Genomic DNA, 17,129 nt, shown 5'->3' on the forward strand with positions numbered 1-17,129 from the left:
GAAGTTATCCGGGGTCACAAAAGCACTGATAATAGAAGCCCGAGGTGAAAGGGGAACTTGCCAGTAACCCTTCAATAGATCTAGCTTCGTGACATAGCGAGCTGATCCAATCGTATCCACGCAGTCATCAACGCGAGGCATAGGAAAGGAGTCAGGCACAGTGACGTGGTTTACTTTGCAATAATCTGTACAAAATCGGTCTGTAGCGTCAGGCTTCGGTACCAACAAACATGGAGAACTCCATGGACTGGAACTGGGCTGTGCTAAATTATGCTCCAATAAATAGTCAACCTCTTTTTTTATCAGAGCTCTTTTGGATGCATTAACTCTGTATGGGTGCTTTTTAATAGGCCTGCACTCACCCACATCAATGTCGTGTGTCAATACTGTAGTGCGGGTAGGCACATCTCCAAAGAGACGGGGGAACTCAGAAATAAGGTGGAGTAGGTCAGCTTCCTGCTCCCTGCTTAAATGTGGCATTAAGGATGGAAGTTTCTGTAACATTTCTGAATTAGATAACCGGGGGGTCTGTGGCTGGGCATTTCGCAAACTCAGGCCATCCTCATCACTCACTGTGAGAGAAGGAGCGGAACTCACAGCTACTGACACCGCAGCTGCAACAGTTGCTTTGAGAGGCGCACTGCGTGTCTCCGGTGGAACTTCGTCGCTAGGATAATAGCACTTCAACATATTAATGTGACACACTCTGTTTTTCCGTCTTCTGTCAGGGGTTCTGACAACATAGTCAGTAGCACTCAATTTCTTTTCAATTGTGTACGGTCCTGAAAAACGAGCACTCATTGAATTACCAGGAATTGGCAGTAACACTAAAACCAAGTCACCTGGATGCAGAGAACGTGCCATTGCTCTCTTATCAAAATGCCGCTTCATGCCCTGCTGTGCAACAGAGAGACTCTCCCTAGCCATACGGCAAGCATCGTGCAGTCGCTCTCGAAAACGACTCGCGTAAGACAGAACGTTTCGCTGGGTGGGCGAACTCTCGCCTGCCATCTGATCTTTTAACACTCCTAAAGGGCCTCTCACAGTGTGACCAAATACCAGCTCTGCTGGACTAAAACCAAGTGACTCTTGCACTATGTCTCTAACTGCAAAAAGAGCGAGGGGGACACCCTCATCCCATTCTCTACCGCTCTCCATAACGTATTTGCGCAACACAGACTTAAATGTCTGATGCCATCTTTCAAGTGCCCCCTGCGACTCCGGGTGATAAGCACTAGAGGTCCTGTGTGTTATCGACAGTGATGCCAACACCTGTTTGAAAATACCAGAAAGGAAATTGGTACCTTGATCGGTTTGCACAATCTTAGGGAGGCCGAATGTAGAAAAGAACTTGATCAGGGCCTTAACTACAGACTGGGATGTTATTCTCCTAAGAGGGATAGCTTCAGGGTACCTGGTAGCTACACACATGATTGTTAACAGGAACTGGTTACCAGATTTCGTTTTTGGAAGAGGACCAACACAATCAACTAACACATGCTCAAACGGATCCCCTATAGCCGGGATCGGGTGAAGCGGGGCAGGCTTAATAACCTGATTAGGCTTCCCAGTAATCTGACAAACGTAACACGTACGGCAGAGTTTAGACACATCACGCTTTAAACCGGGCCAGAAGAAATGTCGCAACACTCGGTCATAGGTCTTTGTAATACCTAGATGACCCGACCAGAGATTTTCATGAGCCAAGGATAAAACAGACTGTCGGAACTGTGTGGGCACAACAATTTGAACGACATTATTCCATTCCTTCTCAAAATCAGCGCGAGGTTTCCACCTCCGCATCAGGAGATCATTCTCCACATAATAAGCCACATCTGTATTTTTAGCTTTCTCAGGAGCTAGAGCAGCAGCAAAACAGTTGGCTAAAGTAACGTCTTCCTTCTGAGCAGCAATAAGATTTGTACGACTCATAGGTAACCTGAATTTCTCTGAGGTGGGAGTATCACACTGCACCTTAAACTGGACACTCGGCTCAACAGTAGACTTTGTTAACTCAGGTGGTGAAACAGTTTGGTCAGTCAACTCAGTCGCGAACAGGGTATCAGACAAATCAACTGCTTCACCCAAACTACGTGCTTGAGCACGGGTGACCGCACACACAGGGAACACTTCAGGGAAGTCTTGAGCCAGCACATCAGGCCGCAAAATCTCAGGACGGTCTAGAACCTCTAGGACTGGCATAACTTTTCCACCAGCGATGTCATTCCCGAGCAGAAAGGTGACACCTCTGACAGGCAAAGACGGGCGCACGCCCACTTTAAACACTCCATTTGCCAAGTCACAGGCTAGATGTACCCGATGGAGTGGTACAGACACAAAGCCCATCTCAATCCCTTGTACCAGAACACTAGATCCACTTAAAGTGTCATCGGAAAAAGGTAACGCATTGGACAATATAAAAGACTGCGCTGCTCCAGTATCTCTTAATATGCGCACGGGGCACTGGTTCAACGCATTTGCGCTAAGGGAAACCAGGCCGTCCAACATAAAGGGTGCGTAACAGGGTTCCAAAGTGTCATCCCCCATCTCCGGGGTTACTGACACTGGACCCACCAAAGTTTGCACTAAACCGACCTCTTTTGGTCGTTTGTTGGGCTGTGACAGTTTGCGCTTTAACATAAAACAATCAGCCTTGATATGTCCAAATTGGTGACAGTAGTAACACTCGCGTTCTTCGGGAGAGCGGGGAGGGAATGTGCGTGGCGGACTAGACTGAACTCTGGCCGAGGCAGAAGGGGTAAAAACTCTACTCTCACTTCTGGGAGTTCCAAATGTTTGCTTATGTGTTAAAACAAATTCAGCCAACACAGCAGCTTCCGCTAACGTCCCCACTTTCTGTTCATTCAGATAAGTCACCAACCGATCAGGCAAACTATTCTTAAACTCTTCGAGAAGAATTAGCTGGGACAGAGACTCAAAATCAGTCACGTTGCACGCCTTGCGCCATCTCTTAAACAGAGTCTCTTTCTCACGGGCGAACTCCACGAATGTTTTACCAGGCAGTTTTTTAAAAGTTCGAAATTTTTGTCTATATGCCTCAGGCACTAATTCATAGGCACGAATTACAGCGGTCTTAAGTGCTTCATAAGACAAACTATCCTCTATAGACAGAGTAGCTAAAATCTCTTGGGCTTTACCCGTCAGTTTACACTAACAGTATTGCCCAGACCTCTTTAGGCCATTTCAGTGACGTAGCAACTCGTTCAAAAGCACTAAAATACGAGTCTACTTCAGTCTCCCGAAATTGAGGTACTAAGCGTACATTTCTGCTTACATCAAACCCACCCGCAGCCGCGGAGAGATCAGTATTTACTGACTTATTAGAGCCCTGAGATTGAGCTGCACTAACAGCTTTAGCAGCAGCTTCTAATTCTAGGCGCTTTAAATTCACCTCTTTTTCTGCTGCTACTTCTAGCTGTATCCTACGATAAGAGGTGTCTGCCTCTATTTCTAATTCCATTTTTCTAATAGCCAAGCGGTGACTATACTCAGCATTTCTCTGCTTCTCTTGTGCCTCAAATTCCAAACGCGCCAATCGTACTCTATGGCGGGCATCATCGCTTATCCTTGGAAAGGATAGCGGAGACAACCGGGTTACAGTGCGAGGAGGGGGAGGAGTGCAAGGAGGATTAAGCTCCACTTTAGAGACCCCATCTAAAGGAACCGCCTCAACCTCAACCAACCCTACCTCAGCTACCTCTTCCTTCCTGATGTCCTTCTCTGCACTAGAAGTCAACACAGGGGTCGGAATAACAGGCTCACTAGCAGTCACAGCACTGCCCGTACCAAGCACCTTATTGTGCACCAGCATGCCCACCACAGCTTCCTTCAGTTCAGCTTTCTTTAAACTAGATGAGACAGTAAACTCGAAGTGTGCCGCAATGGCATACAAATCTTTCTTTCTACACCGGTCAATCTGCTCCACAGAAGGATCACTGAGAAAACCCTCAATATCAAAAGTGGCCATAATGCCTTAACAAACCTAACCAACATTAAAAGCCTACTTGACGTGTGCACTACACACCAACACTGACCAAACCCGTTGCTTAATAGGATCAAAGATCCCGGACGAGCCCCCAATTTATGTTACGCCCCCTAACGGCTCGGAGTGGGAAGGCGCAACATAAGGCAACAGGTTTGGGTAGGTGAGGGTGTAGTCACACAAAACCAGGAAACGTATCAACAATTAAAGAAAGTATTTATTTACAAATGGTAACACAGGGAACAACGAGGACTACAGTGGCACCAAAGAAATGAAAAAGAACATAACCCCACCCCCCTTTTACAGGTGCTGAGCACCCAAAAAGTACAGCGGGTGGTGCTCACTCTTACCTAGGGTTTCTAACAAAAGGTAAACTTACATGGATGTAATATGTAGACCCCAGGGTATCTTACCTATCCTCGAAGTCCCTGTGTACCCAACAAAAGAATTAACAAGAGACTAAAAGAATTTAACAAGAGACAAAAAGAACTAACTGGAGCTCTGCCAGAGCTCACAACACAACACCACCCATCACAGAAAACAAACAAGGGACTATATAAAGGGGACTGGCTGATGGAAGATCTGGATCAGGTGTGGTTGAATGATGGGATAATTGAAACCAGGTGTGCACATCTGTGAAGTGAGAGAATTGAAACAGAAAGGGGAGACAAAACAGCAACACAATACAATACATACCACAAGACATGGACAACATACATACATACATAAAAGACATACAGAACACTGTACGTAACACTTGTTTTTAAATTAATTTAAATTTTTTTATTTGTTTCTCTTCATATTCTTTTATATATTTTTAATGCTTCTTCCACTCCCTGCTGCAATGCTTTTATTTTATGTAAAGCACTTTGAATTGTTTGTACATGAAATGTGCTATACAAATAAATTTGATTTGATTTGATAAAGATAATAAAACATGCATATAATACATATAATGATAATACATCATTTTAGCACTGCAGATAAGCCAGAAAACATAACCTGGTGATTCACCAATAAAGATTAGCATTCAAACATCAAGGTCATAATAAGTCATTTATTTCTGAATGCTATGTTGTTGTTTTTTTCTTTCGCAATTCTTTTGATCGGCACATTTTTCTAACAAAGGAATCTGGTGATAAATCTGTTATTGATTAATCAGGCACTGATTGTTATCCACATGCTATTTAAGGCTCGGATCAACACTGAGGCCACAAAGTTAAACCAAGCAGACTGAACCTTTGAGAACAGAGATGAAAATGTTTTTTCCATTGTTTCTGCTAATCTGCTCTTTCTCCACAGCTCAGCTTCAAGCAAAGTCTGACAATGAAATTCTTGCACATTCAAAGCAAACTGAGTCACAGGGAGGAGAACCAGGAAATGTCTCTGAGCATCAACAAACCTGTACACATGACATCCAGGCTGTGCTGAGAGAGATGAGCGCCTCCTTGGCTGGACTGAAGGTGGAGGTGAAGTACTTACAGAGAGAGAATGAAGGTATGTAGGTAATGTTAACAGAGACGTGAGAGTTTAGTGGACGAGTGGAAGAGAAGTGATTGGAGTTGAAAAGCAGAGTGGGAAGCTTTTATATCTGCCAGATTTGGGCACTGGTCCCATGTGCTCCAGCTCCAGTTAGAAGAGATGGCTTCCAAATCCATCTGCTGAGCTTCACTCTGTATATCTGAGCTCATGGTGGTTCTGTTAAAAACACCAGTCATGAAGAAAAGTAAGCAAGAAAAACCTTTAGTTCTGCTTTGGGTTAAATGTTCTATCCAGAATCCCCAGGACTGCCTGAACTGAACAGACTGGGATTTGCTCATAAATGCTTGTAATGATTTGGATGAGCTCACAGAGACTCTGTCGGCTTATAGAACGTTCTCTGAGGACTTCCTCACCTCCTAAAAATGTCCATTTATTCACACAATGAACTATGGATTTCCAAATCATTCAGAAGTCCCATCATCCAGGGTAGCAAAAGTTTTGGCCACTTTTATAATGTTATCAATATCTTTTTATTATCATTTTAAAGTCTATAAGTTAGTAAGAAGTCTGTTTTTAACAGTGCTGCTTTTGAGCAAAATAATGTGCATGTAATGTACACTTCTCTTATTAAATCTGTTCTTGTTCGTTTGTTGTCAAGCTGGAGATCCACTCTGCCAAAATGCAGAACAGATAAGAAAAAAAACTCAACCCAATGCCAACTCATATTGTTTAAATGAATGTGATTTCTTTTTAATTCTATATTTAGATCTTTTGTCTGTTTATTCTTTTCATCACCTTTTACAACAGTTTGCCCTCAGATTAATAAAACAAAACATCCTTGATCTTTGAAATCAGTTTTTCTTAACAGCAGAGATATTGAATAAAGTAACACCCAGCACACGAGTGCATCTGTCTTCCTTCCAAAGAATTGTTAAAGAAGAAAGTTAATAGTTGTAGATGGCCAAGTCAAAGTCCCGACCTTTGTTGTTCTGTCTCTTTTTAGCTCAAGAGGTGAAGATGAAAGAACTGGAGCTGCAGAAGACTGAGCTGAAGCAGCAGTACCAAGGTGCTGTTTCTATTACATGTTGACCATTGAAATCAGTTGTAGAAATAACACACTGTAATATATTCTATTGAACTTTTCTTAAACTTTTTTTATTGACCATAAACAGTTTGTTGAAATAATATCCAGCACATTTTCTATCATACAATAGTTTATAAATCCAGCAAAAGAAATTGTTGAAGTCTCAGAAGTGAGCAGTTTATATGAGGAATGTGATGAACTTTCTTTTTTATTGTATTTGTTTCTTTGTTTCCTCTTTTTAGCTCAAGAAGCGAAGATAAAAGAACTGAAGCAGCAGAAGACTGAGCTGAAGCAGCAGTACCAAGGTATCTACTCTACACACAAACTAACTTTTATCAGTCATGACAATGTGAAGCACATTTATTTCAAATATATGAAGGTTTTCAGTTTATCAAATGTTCATCTAAATAGTTACAATGAAATGCTTTAGTGATCGATAACAGTGAAGATAATGGTTTATTTCAGATGGTCTGTTATTGATTAATGTAATCCAGCACAGGCAGGAGAAGTGATCAGCATTAAAGCCAGAGCAAACATCACAGAAAACCAGGTGGAGACTCTGAAGAGAGAAGGAGAAGGTTTGTGAGACTGAAAACAGACGTACTATTACAACAATCATTTCACTGCATCAGTCACTTCAATACAGCTATGTTTCTGTCTCTCAGTGAAACGAGTGGCTTTCTCAGCATCTTTGTTGGCGTCGGGAAGCGCAGACATTGGACCATTTAATGCTCAGATGCCTCTGGTCTTCAGACATGTTGTTGTAAATATTGGAAATGCCTATAACCCAAATACAGGTACTGAAATTTGATCATTTCAGTCATATAGTTTTTCTTTTCTTTGTCGTCAATCTGGTTGACCAATTTCAATTTGTTTTAAAAAGCTGAATGTTTTTTTCTTAATGTCTAACAGGGTTTTTCATTGCACCAGTGAGAGGAGCCTACCACTTTGAGTTCTATATATATGGAAATGGACATCCTTCCTATGGTTCAGGTGCTGTGTTGTTTAAGAATGGTGAACATGTTTTCATTGCATTTGAACATCAGACTGCCGGTGGTGCTAACAGTTCTAATGGTGTCACGTTGCTGTTAGAGGTTGGAGATGTTGTGTTTGTGCGTCAGTGGACAAACACAAGGATTCATGACAGTCAAAATCATCACAACACCTTCAGTGGTCATCTCCTTTTCACCATGTGAGCACCGAGCAGTCCTTTGGTTTATGGATAATGATGATAACAATAATGTAGTTCAGCTTAGTCAAATTCACAGAATTTAAGAGGCTTAATGTGATTTTTTTGTTTTTATTTTATTACAAATACACAAAGTGTGTGTTCTGCAACAATAAATAAAAGTCATCTGTGCTTTTCAAATGTTTCATTTCTCAGCGACACTGAGCAACTCAGGCCTCAGTTACAGACAACATTTCAGATCATATCTTTTCCAGTTTGCTGAAGAGTAATAGCACATGACTTCACACAAAAACTATTTCTCTGAAACATTTCAAGCATTAACATCAGCTGAGGCTGGTGGGAACATGTGAATTTGGTCATAAAACAGAGTACTAGATTGATGAAGGCATGATGGAAGGTTTACAGTTGTTAAAGTCATACTCATCGATATCATGACAGCTATTCCGTATCTGTGTAGCTATATCTAAATTGACATTTGATGTAAAAGCACAAACACATGTTTTCCTGTGAAGGACACAGAAGTGTGTTGTTATGATCTAGATCAGTGTTTGCTTTGTTTTCACCACCTGAGGATTCACCACATAAACAGGAGCAGCTTGTCCATTTACACAGATGAAGCAGTGATTGGTCAATACAATTCACAGAACAACGTTCAGATAACACGTGTTTACAGGAGTTACAATTAAACATTGTCTTTAAGCTACAAACAGCAGCATCCACTGCCCAAATTAAAATAACACAAAGCACATCATGTGTGAGCTTCGTGGCCTCACAGGTTTCAACTGGAGTTATTTGGTTTGTGATTGGTCAGCTGAACTTTTGTCCCAGGTTTTGAAGCAAAGTTTCCCTTTTGGAATCAGTTGTGAGAGTCCTTGCACAAACATGTAACTATGACAATAAGTCTGACTTACGACAGTGCTTGATGACGCTAACAATGTTTCTTTGTGGCAAAGGGCCATTTTAGCATGAAGGCTGAGTGAGTCAGGTACCAGCTGCAGTCCATCAGATCAGTTCTCAGAATTTCAAGTCTCACGTTGTAAGTGGTAGAAGAGGTAGAAGAGGCTTTATTTTTGGCAAGTTTAAGTTCAAAACCGTAGATACTCATTCACGTGTAAACGTTCTGCTATTAAATTATTACTTAGGTTAAAACATGATTACAAACAACTTGTAAACATAGGAAACTCTTCTTGGAGTACTGACAGTTAATCAAACTCTTCCTGTGTAAAACTTGTATATTACTAAAGTTGTTAGTTAATTACACGAACGAAAAAGAACACATTGAGAGGACACTTGGGAGCATCCAGGACCACCCTTGCTTTTTCAGGTTTGCCTCATCTATATTTTACATTCTTTTTGATTTACGAGGGCTCGTGAATATTAACGGTGCAGTCATGTTGTAGTTCATAAAGCTCATACAAAAGGAGTGTTTGGGTCTGTAGATTCAGGAGCCAAGACTGTTTTAATCATTTTTCAATGAGACACTGAGTAGACATTGTGGTGGAAATTTTAGTAAGGCACAGAGTCAGTTATTTTCTGAGGAGATAAGATGCTTTTAATAATATCTTGCAAGAGAGAAACAACACAGTACAGAGTACAGAGCTGCTCTGGAATCTTGGGCAAAAACAATTCAGTTATAATACAGATTATTACGTAATCGCTCCTTTGATATGTTCAAGCGTTTTTATCTATTTCCCCTCCCTTCCTGAAGGCTACCTTGACACTGTATCATCTTTCCCACCATCCTCCTTAAAGTTGTTTGATCATATAATGAGCACACGATGCCCTCATTAAAAAGGAAGAGAGAAAAACAGGTTGGTGTCCCGCAGGAGGTCACCTCAGGTTATACACAGTAACACTCAATACAATGCATATAGGAATTCATTTTTCCCTTACAACATGCTGAGTGTATCAGTGATGCTCTGGGCAGTGTTCATCAGCTGCAACAGAGATGTTCTCTTGTTGGTCTTGTACATCCCATACTGGATCGTACTGTTTCTGGTTTGGATGCTCTCTGCTGCAAGTTTATGAGAACTTGGATTGAGAGTTCAGCCTTATGTGTAATGACCCGTACCAACACAGAATGGACCCAGAAAGACACAACCCAAGGAGAAGATAGAACAGTCTTTATTTTAAGGAACAAACTCAGGGAGTAACTGCTCAGCCCAGGAAAACATTGTCCACTGCGGAGAGGCTTGGGTGGAGCCTGAGAACAGGTGAGGTGAAGCAGGGCACAAACAGCAAAATCCTCTTGGCAACGGGAGGAGTGAGACAGTCCTTATCTGCAAAGTTTTGTGATTAGATTGTCGGATTGTGTATTCATCTCTTTCTATCTGATATTGCTGTAGATGTTTTTCAAAAAGTGTGTTAGAGTGCCATGTGCCGCCACCTTAGAAAACCTCAGTGTAGCCGTCATTTGACACAGAGAAAGTTGACACAATGCAATCAAAGTTTAACTTCTGACACTCTTTTCTGTAAGGTTGTGTTGTCATGGCAATGACTGAATGATGATCGACTTAAAGAAGCTACTGACGAGTGGATAAAGTCCACCTGAGAGAATGCTCCGCCTGACATTTTGCAGTAGTTGAGATCGTCAGTGACAAAAAAATAAACTTTCATTGCATTGAATAGAAATACTGCAGCGTTGAATCGTCCTCTAACGTTTTTAAATCAGAGTATTCTTAAAACTGTAGGTAATCTTCAGGGTGATATTGACAGTTGTTCACCGTAATATCAGTTTCGGCCTCTCCACTCAGCTTTCACGGGCATACAGAGGCTGTAGAAAGGGTGACCGCAGTAAGGGAGGAGGTGCTTGTTAACAACAGATGGTATAATCCTCAACATGTCACTGATTAAGAGCAAAAAAAAGAACACCTCAAGTCATTTGTCAACTTATTTTTTTATTTTTTTATGCCTATGGAAACATGTCTATAACAATCATTTATTTGACATATACATCTACTTTATAAAAGATTTTTGAATTGAGGCAAACTGAATCAAACCGAATGTTCTGTTACACTGTGTGGACTTTGTAAAAAGAAAGAAAAGCTTTCCTCATCTGTGTTCCAGCTTTTATAAAGCGAAAGTCAGTTTTCCGTATTCCAATCGGCGACACAGATCTGCCACTCCTGCATGAACGGAACAGCCGATTTATTGAGGAAGCAAAGACAGGGAATGTACATGTAACTTTGCTCCTGGATTATCAGATTGTAACCATAAACAAAATGTGTTACCAGACATTAAAGACTGAAAAATGAATGTCTGTGCTGCAGTTCTCAAATAGATGTGCAGCTCCCGAGATAAATTTGTCTAGAAGTACTCACCTTGCTAGAATATATACTGCTAATAACTTTTTGAATATTTATTTGAAACTATCACGTCTACATTCAACAGTCAATTATCCATCCATCATCTTCCGCTGGTCCCGGGATCGGGTCGCGGGGGCAGCAGCTTGAGCAAGAGAAGTGGAAGAGAAGTGATTGGAGTTGAAAAGCAGAGTGGGAAGCTTTTATATCTGCCAGATTAGGGCACTGGTCCCATGTGCTCCAGCTCCAGTTAGAAGAGATGGCTTCCAAATCCATCTGCTGAGCTCTGTATATCTGAGCTCATGGTGGTTCTGTTAAAAACACCAGTCATGAAGAAAAGTAAGCAAGAAAAACCTTTAGTTCTGCTTTGGGTTAAATGTTCTATCCAGAAACCCCAGGACTGCCTGAACTGAACAGACTGGGATTTGCTCATAAATGCTTGTAATGATTTGGATGAGCTCACAGAGACTCTGTCAGCTTATAGAACGTTCTCTGAGGACTTACTCACCTCCTAAAAATGTCCATTTATCCATACAATGAACTATGGATATAGTTCCAAATCATTCAGAAGTCCCATCATCCAGAATAGCAAAAGTTTTGGCCAGTTTTATAATGTTATCAATATCTTTTTATTAGCATGTTAAAGTCTATAAGTTGAACAGTTGGCAGAATATTGCGTTTCATCTATTCATGTATGACGGACATCACATCATAAAGTTTGCTGAAGATTCTTCGACTGTGTCCTCACTGAGCAGTGATGACTATGACTGTGGTCTGGTAGTGACTGATTTTATTGACTGGTGCAGAGAATCCTTCCTGAACATTACTGTATCTTAAATCAAAGAGGTGATAGTTTAATTCAGGAAGAATCCAACAGTCATGTTTTCCTTTGGGTGCAGACGACCAGGCTGTTGAGTGAGTGCAGCAGCACAAATATCTGGGCCATGAAACTGCTGACAAAGGGACCTTTGAGCCTCATGTGGATGTTGATTGTAATAAAGCCCATTGAGGCATGAACGTTTACTGTACGCTTTGTAGTTTTAACACTGATAAAACATATCTGAAAAGATATTTACTTCTCTTATTAAATCTGTTCTTGTTCGATTGTTGTCAAGCTGGAGATCCACTCTGCCAAAATGCAGAACAGATAGGAACAAAAAAACTCAACCCAATGCCAACTCATAATTTTTTAATAAATGTGATTTTTTTTTTAATTCTATATTTAGATCTTTTGTCTGTTTATTCTTTTCATCACCTTTTACAACAGTTTGCCCTCAGATTAATAAAACAAAACATCCTTGATCTTTGAAATCAGTTTTCCTTACAGCAGAGATATTGAATAAAGTAACACCCAGCACACGAGTGCATCTGTCTTCCTTCCAAAGAATTGTTAAAGAAGAAAGTTAATAGTTGTAGATGGCCAAGTCAAAGTCCTGACCTTTGTTGCTCTGTCTCTTTTTAGCTCAAGAAGCGAAGATGAAAGAACTGGAGCAGCAGAAGACTGAGCTGAAGCAGCAGTACCAAGGTGCTGTTTCTATTAATTGAATTGAATTGAATGCCTTCATTGTCATTGAATTTAGTACATTGAGATTTCATAGAGCCACTCTAGTAAAGTGCGTCAACACATATACACTTAAAAAGTCCATCTTTACAATCCATACATACACACAGACACACACACATCCACATCCACATGCAAACATTGCAAATATCCCCCATTTTTGTCATATCAACAGCAGCATGTTTGATAAGAATAAAAGCATGTGATAAACTAGAAATGCACTCAGAGAGTGCAGACCTCCGCCAAGGAAGCTTTGTTTTATAAGCGCATTTTTTTTATCCAGCCATATATTGTAGTGAACGGTCTGAAACGATTAATGTCGTAATCCACCACGTCCGAGAGAAAGCGATGCGTCTGCTTAAACTTGTGCACAGATTCAGCTGGCTCGTGTTCCGATTAAAAAGGTTTACAAAGTTAAGATGCTATCTTTCACATGCGACTTCTCAGAAACGGCAAAGACGGCTTCCATTTGTGTTTACCTTCCCCCCTGCGCAGTTAGTGTAAGCTTTCCCCCTGCGCACCCCCTCCTACCCCTCCATCAACGACAACGAAACAACCAATTTAAGGCATGGGGGCTTCCATTTAAAGCACTGTGGCTCAATGTCAGCCATTTTCACAGTCATGATGGATGACAGAGTTCCATTCAGAGCCAAAGTGTTCCTGGTCTTGGTTTTATTGAGCCCCACCATGGAAAAAACCCTCTCTGCATCAGCATTTCAGTGTGGCAGAACTAATACCAGTTTGGCAATTGTAGATAGCCTTGGGAATCTGTTCATACCAGTCACCTTTGAAAAAAATTAACCACGGAAGCCTAATTACACTCCTACATATTTTTCATTTTTCATTAAGTTGCTCATGTCAAAGGGTGTGTGCTGAATATTTAGGTCTACTACTCCAACGAACACTTTAATCGGCAGGTATTGGTCTTTTACAAGGAGTAGGAAAACTATAGTAACTAATAAAAGATTCAAATAAATGAAGATATGACCTGCTGATGATCCTGACATTTCTCTTCCACCTCCAGCTCATCTACAACTTCTGCACGCGTGCTTGCAGCTGAAAGCTATTTCAGACCTCACCCGGCAACAAGAAGTTCTCTTTTCTGATTGGCTGAGAAATTCTATTTTGTGATTTGCCGATGGGTTGCTAAATCAAGACAGCTGTACTGGAGCTATAGTTCTGAGCTGTACGAGCGCACAGTAACCTGCCATTGACTCGTTTATAGTATCGGCCATTAGAATTTCTGTGCGACGAAGTTGATCATTTCTCAGCGTGAGAAATGGCATGTGTGGCGTGTGAACTTGTTGAAATGCATGTGTCTCACGCTCATTGCGTGAGACTTGAGAGCCCTGGGAAAGAAGCTATTCCTAAACCTGCTAGTTCTTGCTTTTAGACATCTATAACGTCTCCCTGAGGGCATGAGTTCAAACAGTGTGACCTGGGTGAGAACAGTCCTTTGTGATTTTTTGGGCTTTTGAGATCAGTCTTGAGTTGGCAGTTTCCTCTAGTGAGGGTAGAGGACAACCAATGATCTTCTGTGCTGTGTTGATTACTCGCTGTATACGTTTTCTGTCTGCTGCAGAGCATCCAGCGTACCATACAGACACACAGTACATCAGGACGCTCTCTATAGTGGAGCGGTAGAAGAGCACCATCAGCTTCTTAGACAAGTTGTTTTTTTTAAGAAGTCTGAGAAAGTGCAGGCGCTGTTGTGCCTTCTTTACCACTGCTGTGGTGTTGTCCGTCCAAGTGAGTTGGTCCGAGATCAGGGTTCCCAAGAATTTAAAACTGTGTACCCTCTCCACAGGGTCCCCCTTGATAAAAAGAGGGACGGGATCGACTCTGCACTTTCTGAAGTCTATGATCAGTTCTTTGGTTTTCCCAGCATTGAGAGACAAGTTGTTTTCTGTGCACCATGTAACTAGTCTTTGGACCTCAGATCTGTAGGCCGCTTCATCTCCTCCTGTAATAAGTCCAACCAGTGTGGTGTCGTCTGCGAACTTTATGATGGTGTTGCTGGGGTAGGATGGCTTACAGTCATGGGTGTACAATGAGTACAGCAGGGGACTCAACACACAGCCCTGAGGGGAGCCGGTGCTAAGAGTGAGGGTGGAGGAGTTGTGGGGGCCGAGCTTCACATGTTGGGGCCTGTTGGTTAAAAAGTCCATAATCCAGCGGCAGATATGAGAGGAGAGGCCTAGGTCAGACAGCTTCCTGATGAGGATGTCAGGGATAATTGTGTTAAATGCTGAGCTATAATCTACAAAGAGCATCCTCACATATGTACCACTGTGCTCTAGATGGTTTAGGGCTGTATGAAGAGCTATGGAGATGGCATCGTCCGTCGACCTGTTCGCTCGGTAGGCAAACTGATGCGGATCCAGGGTCAATGGGAGACTGGTTTTGATGTGCTTTAATACCAGCCTCTCAAAGCACTTCATAATACCAGGTGTGAGTGCAACTGGTCTATAGTCATTCAGACTGCTGGGCGAGGGCTTTTTCGGAACCGGGATGATGGTGGATGTCTTCAGGCAGGATGGAATGGCGGCTTGGGCAAGGGACCGATTGAAGATTGATTACATGTTGACCATTGAAATCAGTTGTAGAAATAACACACTATAATATATTCTATTGAAGCTTTTTAAACCTTTTTTTATCGACCATAAACAGTTTATTGAAATAATATCCAGCACATTTTTTTATCATACAATAGTTTATGAATCTAGCAAAAAATTTGTTGAAGGTTCAGAAGTGAGCAGTTTATGTGAGGAATGTGATGATCTTTCTTTTTTTGTTTATTTGTTTCCTCTTTTTAGCTCAAGAAGCGAAGATAAAAGAACTGGAGCAGCAGTACCAAGGTATCCTCTCAATGAGACAATAGGAAAATGATTGTGTCAGATATGAATCTGGGACAGTTTGGACACTTAAAGTGTTCATAGAGGATTTTTTGTTTCCATTCATTTATCAGTTTGGACCATATGAAGTAAGTCATTGAAGTATATTATTTCACACTGGCTGTTTTGAACATAAATCCAGCACAGGCAGGAGAACTGATCAGCATTAAAGTCACCAAACATCAAAGAAAACCAGGTGGAGACTCTGAGGACAGAAACAGAAACTTTATGATTATAATGATAATAACAATAACGATACTACCACCACCACCACTAATAATAATTATTATTATAATTATAGTAATAATAATGATGGTAATATCATCACTATGACTGTCTCTTTTTGTTTGTTAAAACTATTTGAGATTTTCCAAAGAAGATCATATTTTTCTTTGTTTTTTTTCAGTACAAGCAGCAAAGATGAGAGAACTGAAGCAACAATCCCAAGGTATCTACTCTACACAAATGCTGATTTTGTTAACTAGCCTTTATCAGTCATGACAATGTGAAGCACATTTATTTCAAATGTATGAAGGTTTTCAGTTTATCAAATGTTCATCTAAATAGGTACAATGAAATGCTTTAGTGATCGATAACAGTGAAGATAATGGTTTATTTCAGATGGTCTCTTATTGATTAATGTAATCCAGCACAGGCAGGAGAAGTGATCAGCATTAAAGCCAGAGCAAACATCACAGAAAACCAGGTGGAGACTCTGAAGAGAGAAGGAGAAGGTTTGTGAGATTGAAAACAGACGTACTATTACAACAATCATTTCACTGCATCAGTCCCTTCAATACAGCTATGTTTCTGTCTCTCAGTGAAACAAGTGGCTTTCTCAGCATCTTTGTTGGCGTCGGGTTCAGGAACTGTTGGACCATTTAATGCTCACAAAACTATGGTCTTCAGACATGTTGTTGTAAATATTGGAAATGCCTATAACCCAAATACAGGTACTGAAATTTGATCATTTCAGTCATATAGTTTTTTTTATTCTTTGTAGTCAATCTGTTTAACCAATGTCAATTTCAATTTGTTTTAAAAAGCTGAATGTTTTTTTCTTAATATCCAACAGGGTTTTTCATTGCACCAGTGAGAGGAGCCTACCACTTTGAGTTCTATATATATGGACCTGGACATGCTTCCCATCCTTCAGCCGCTGTGTTGTTAAAGAATGGTGAACATGTTTTCATTGCATTTGAACATCAGACTTCCGGTGGTGCTAGCGCTTCTAATGGTGTCACGTTGCTGTTAGAGGTTGGAGATGTTGTGTTTGTGCGTCAGTGGCAAAACACAAGGATTTATGACAGTCAAAATCGTCACACCACCTTCAGTGGTCATCTCCTTTTCACCATGTGAAGAACAAGCAGTCCTTTGGTTTATGGATAATGATGATAACAATAATGTAGTTCAGCTTTGTCAAATTCACAGAATTTAAGAGGCTTAATATGATTTTTTTTATTTTATTTTATTACAAATACACAAACTGTGTGTGTTCTACAACAATAAATAAAAGTCATCTGTACTTTTCAAATGTTTAATTTCTCAGCGACACTGAGCAACTCAGGCCTCAGTTACAGACAACATTTCAGATCATATCTTTTCCAGTTTGCT

General features: G+C 40.9%; 1 protein-coding gene and 1 long non-coding RNA gene across 2 annotated transcripts; both read left to right on the forward strand.

Moving 5' to 3' along the window:
* Positions 1–5,335: 5,335 nt before the first annotated feature.
* On the forward strand, positions 5,336–7,765 carry LOC142390114 (complement C1q-like protein 2). The gene is made up of 5 exons (XM_075475483.1): positions 5,336–5,500; positions 6,489–6,551; positions 7,064–7,147; positions 7,235–7,366; positions 7,482–7,765. Exons 1-5 carry the CDS (start codon positions 5,440–5,442, stop codon positions 7,763–7,765), a joined length of 624 nt encoding a protein of 207 aa, XP_075331598.1. The 5' UTR covers positions 5,336–5,439.
* A 7,670-nt stretch (positions 7,766–15,435) lies between these two features.
* Positions 15,436–16,241, forward strand: LOC142390234 (uncharacterized). Its single transcript, XR_012770441.1, has 3 exons — positions 15,436–15,479; positions 15,922–15,963; positions 16,166–16,241. It is a non-coding gene; the product is annotated as an uncharacterized LOC142390234 (long non-coding RNA).
* The last annotated feature ends 888 nt before the right edge of the window (positions 16,242–17,129 follow it).

The sequence above is a fragment of the Odontesthes bonariensis genome, chromosome 10, assembly GCF_027942865.1.
Source record: "Odontesthes bonariensis isolate fOdoBon6 chromosome 10, fOdoBon6.hap1, whole genome shotgun sequence".
Lineage (NCBI taxonomy): Eukaryota > Metazoa > Chordata > Actinopteri > Atheriniformes > Atherinopsidae > Odontesthes > Odontesthes bonariensis.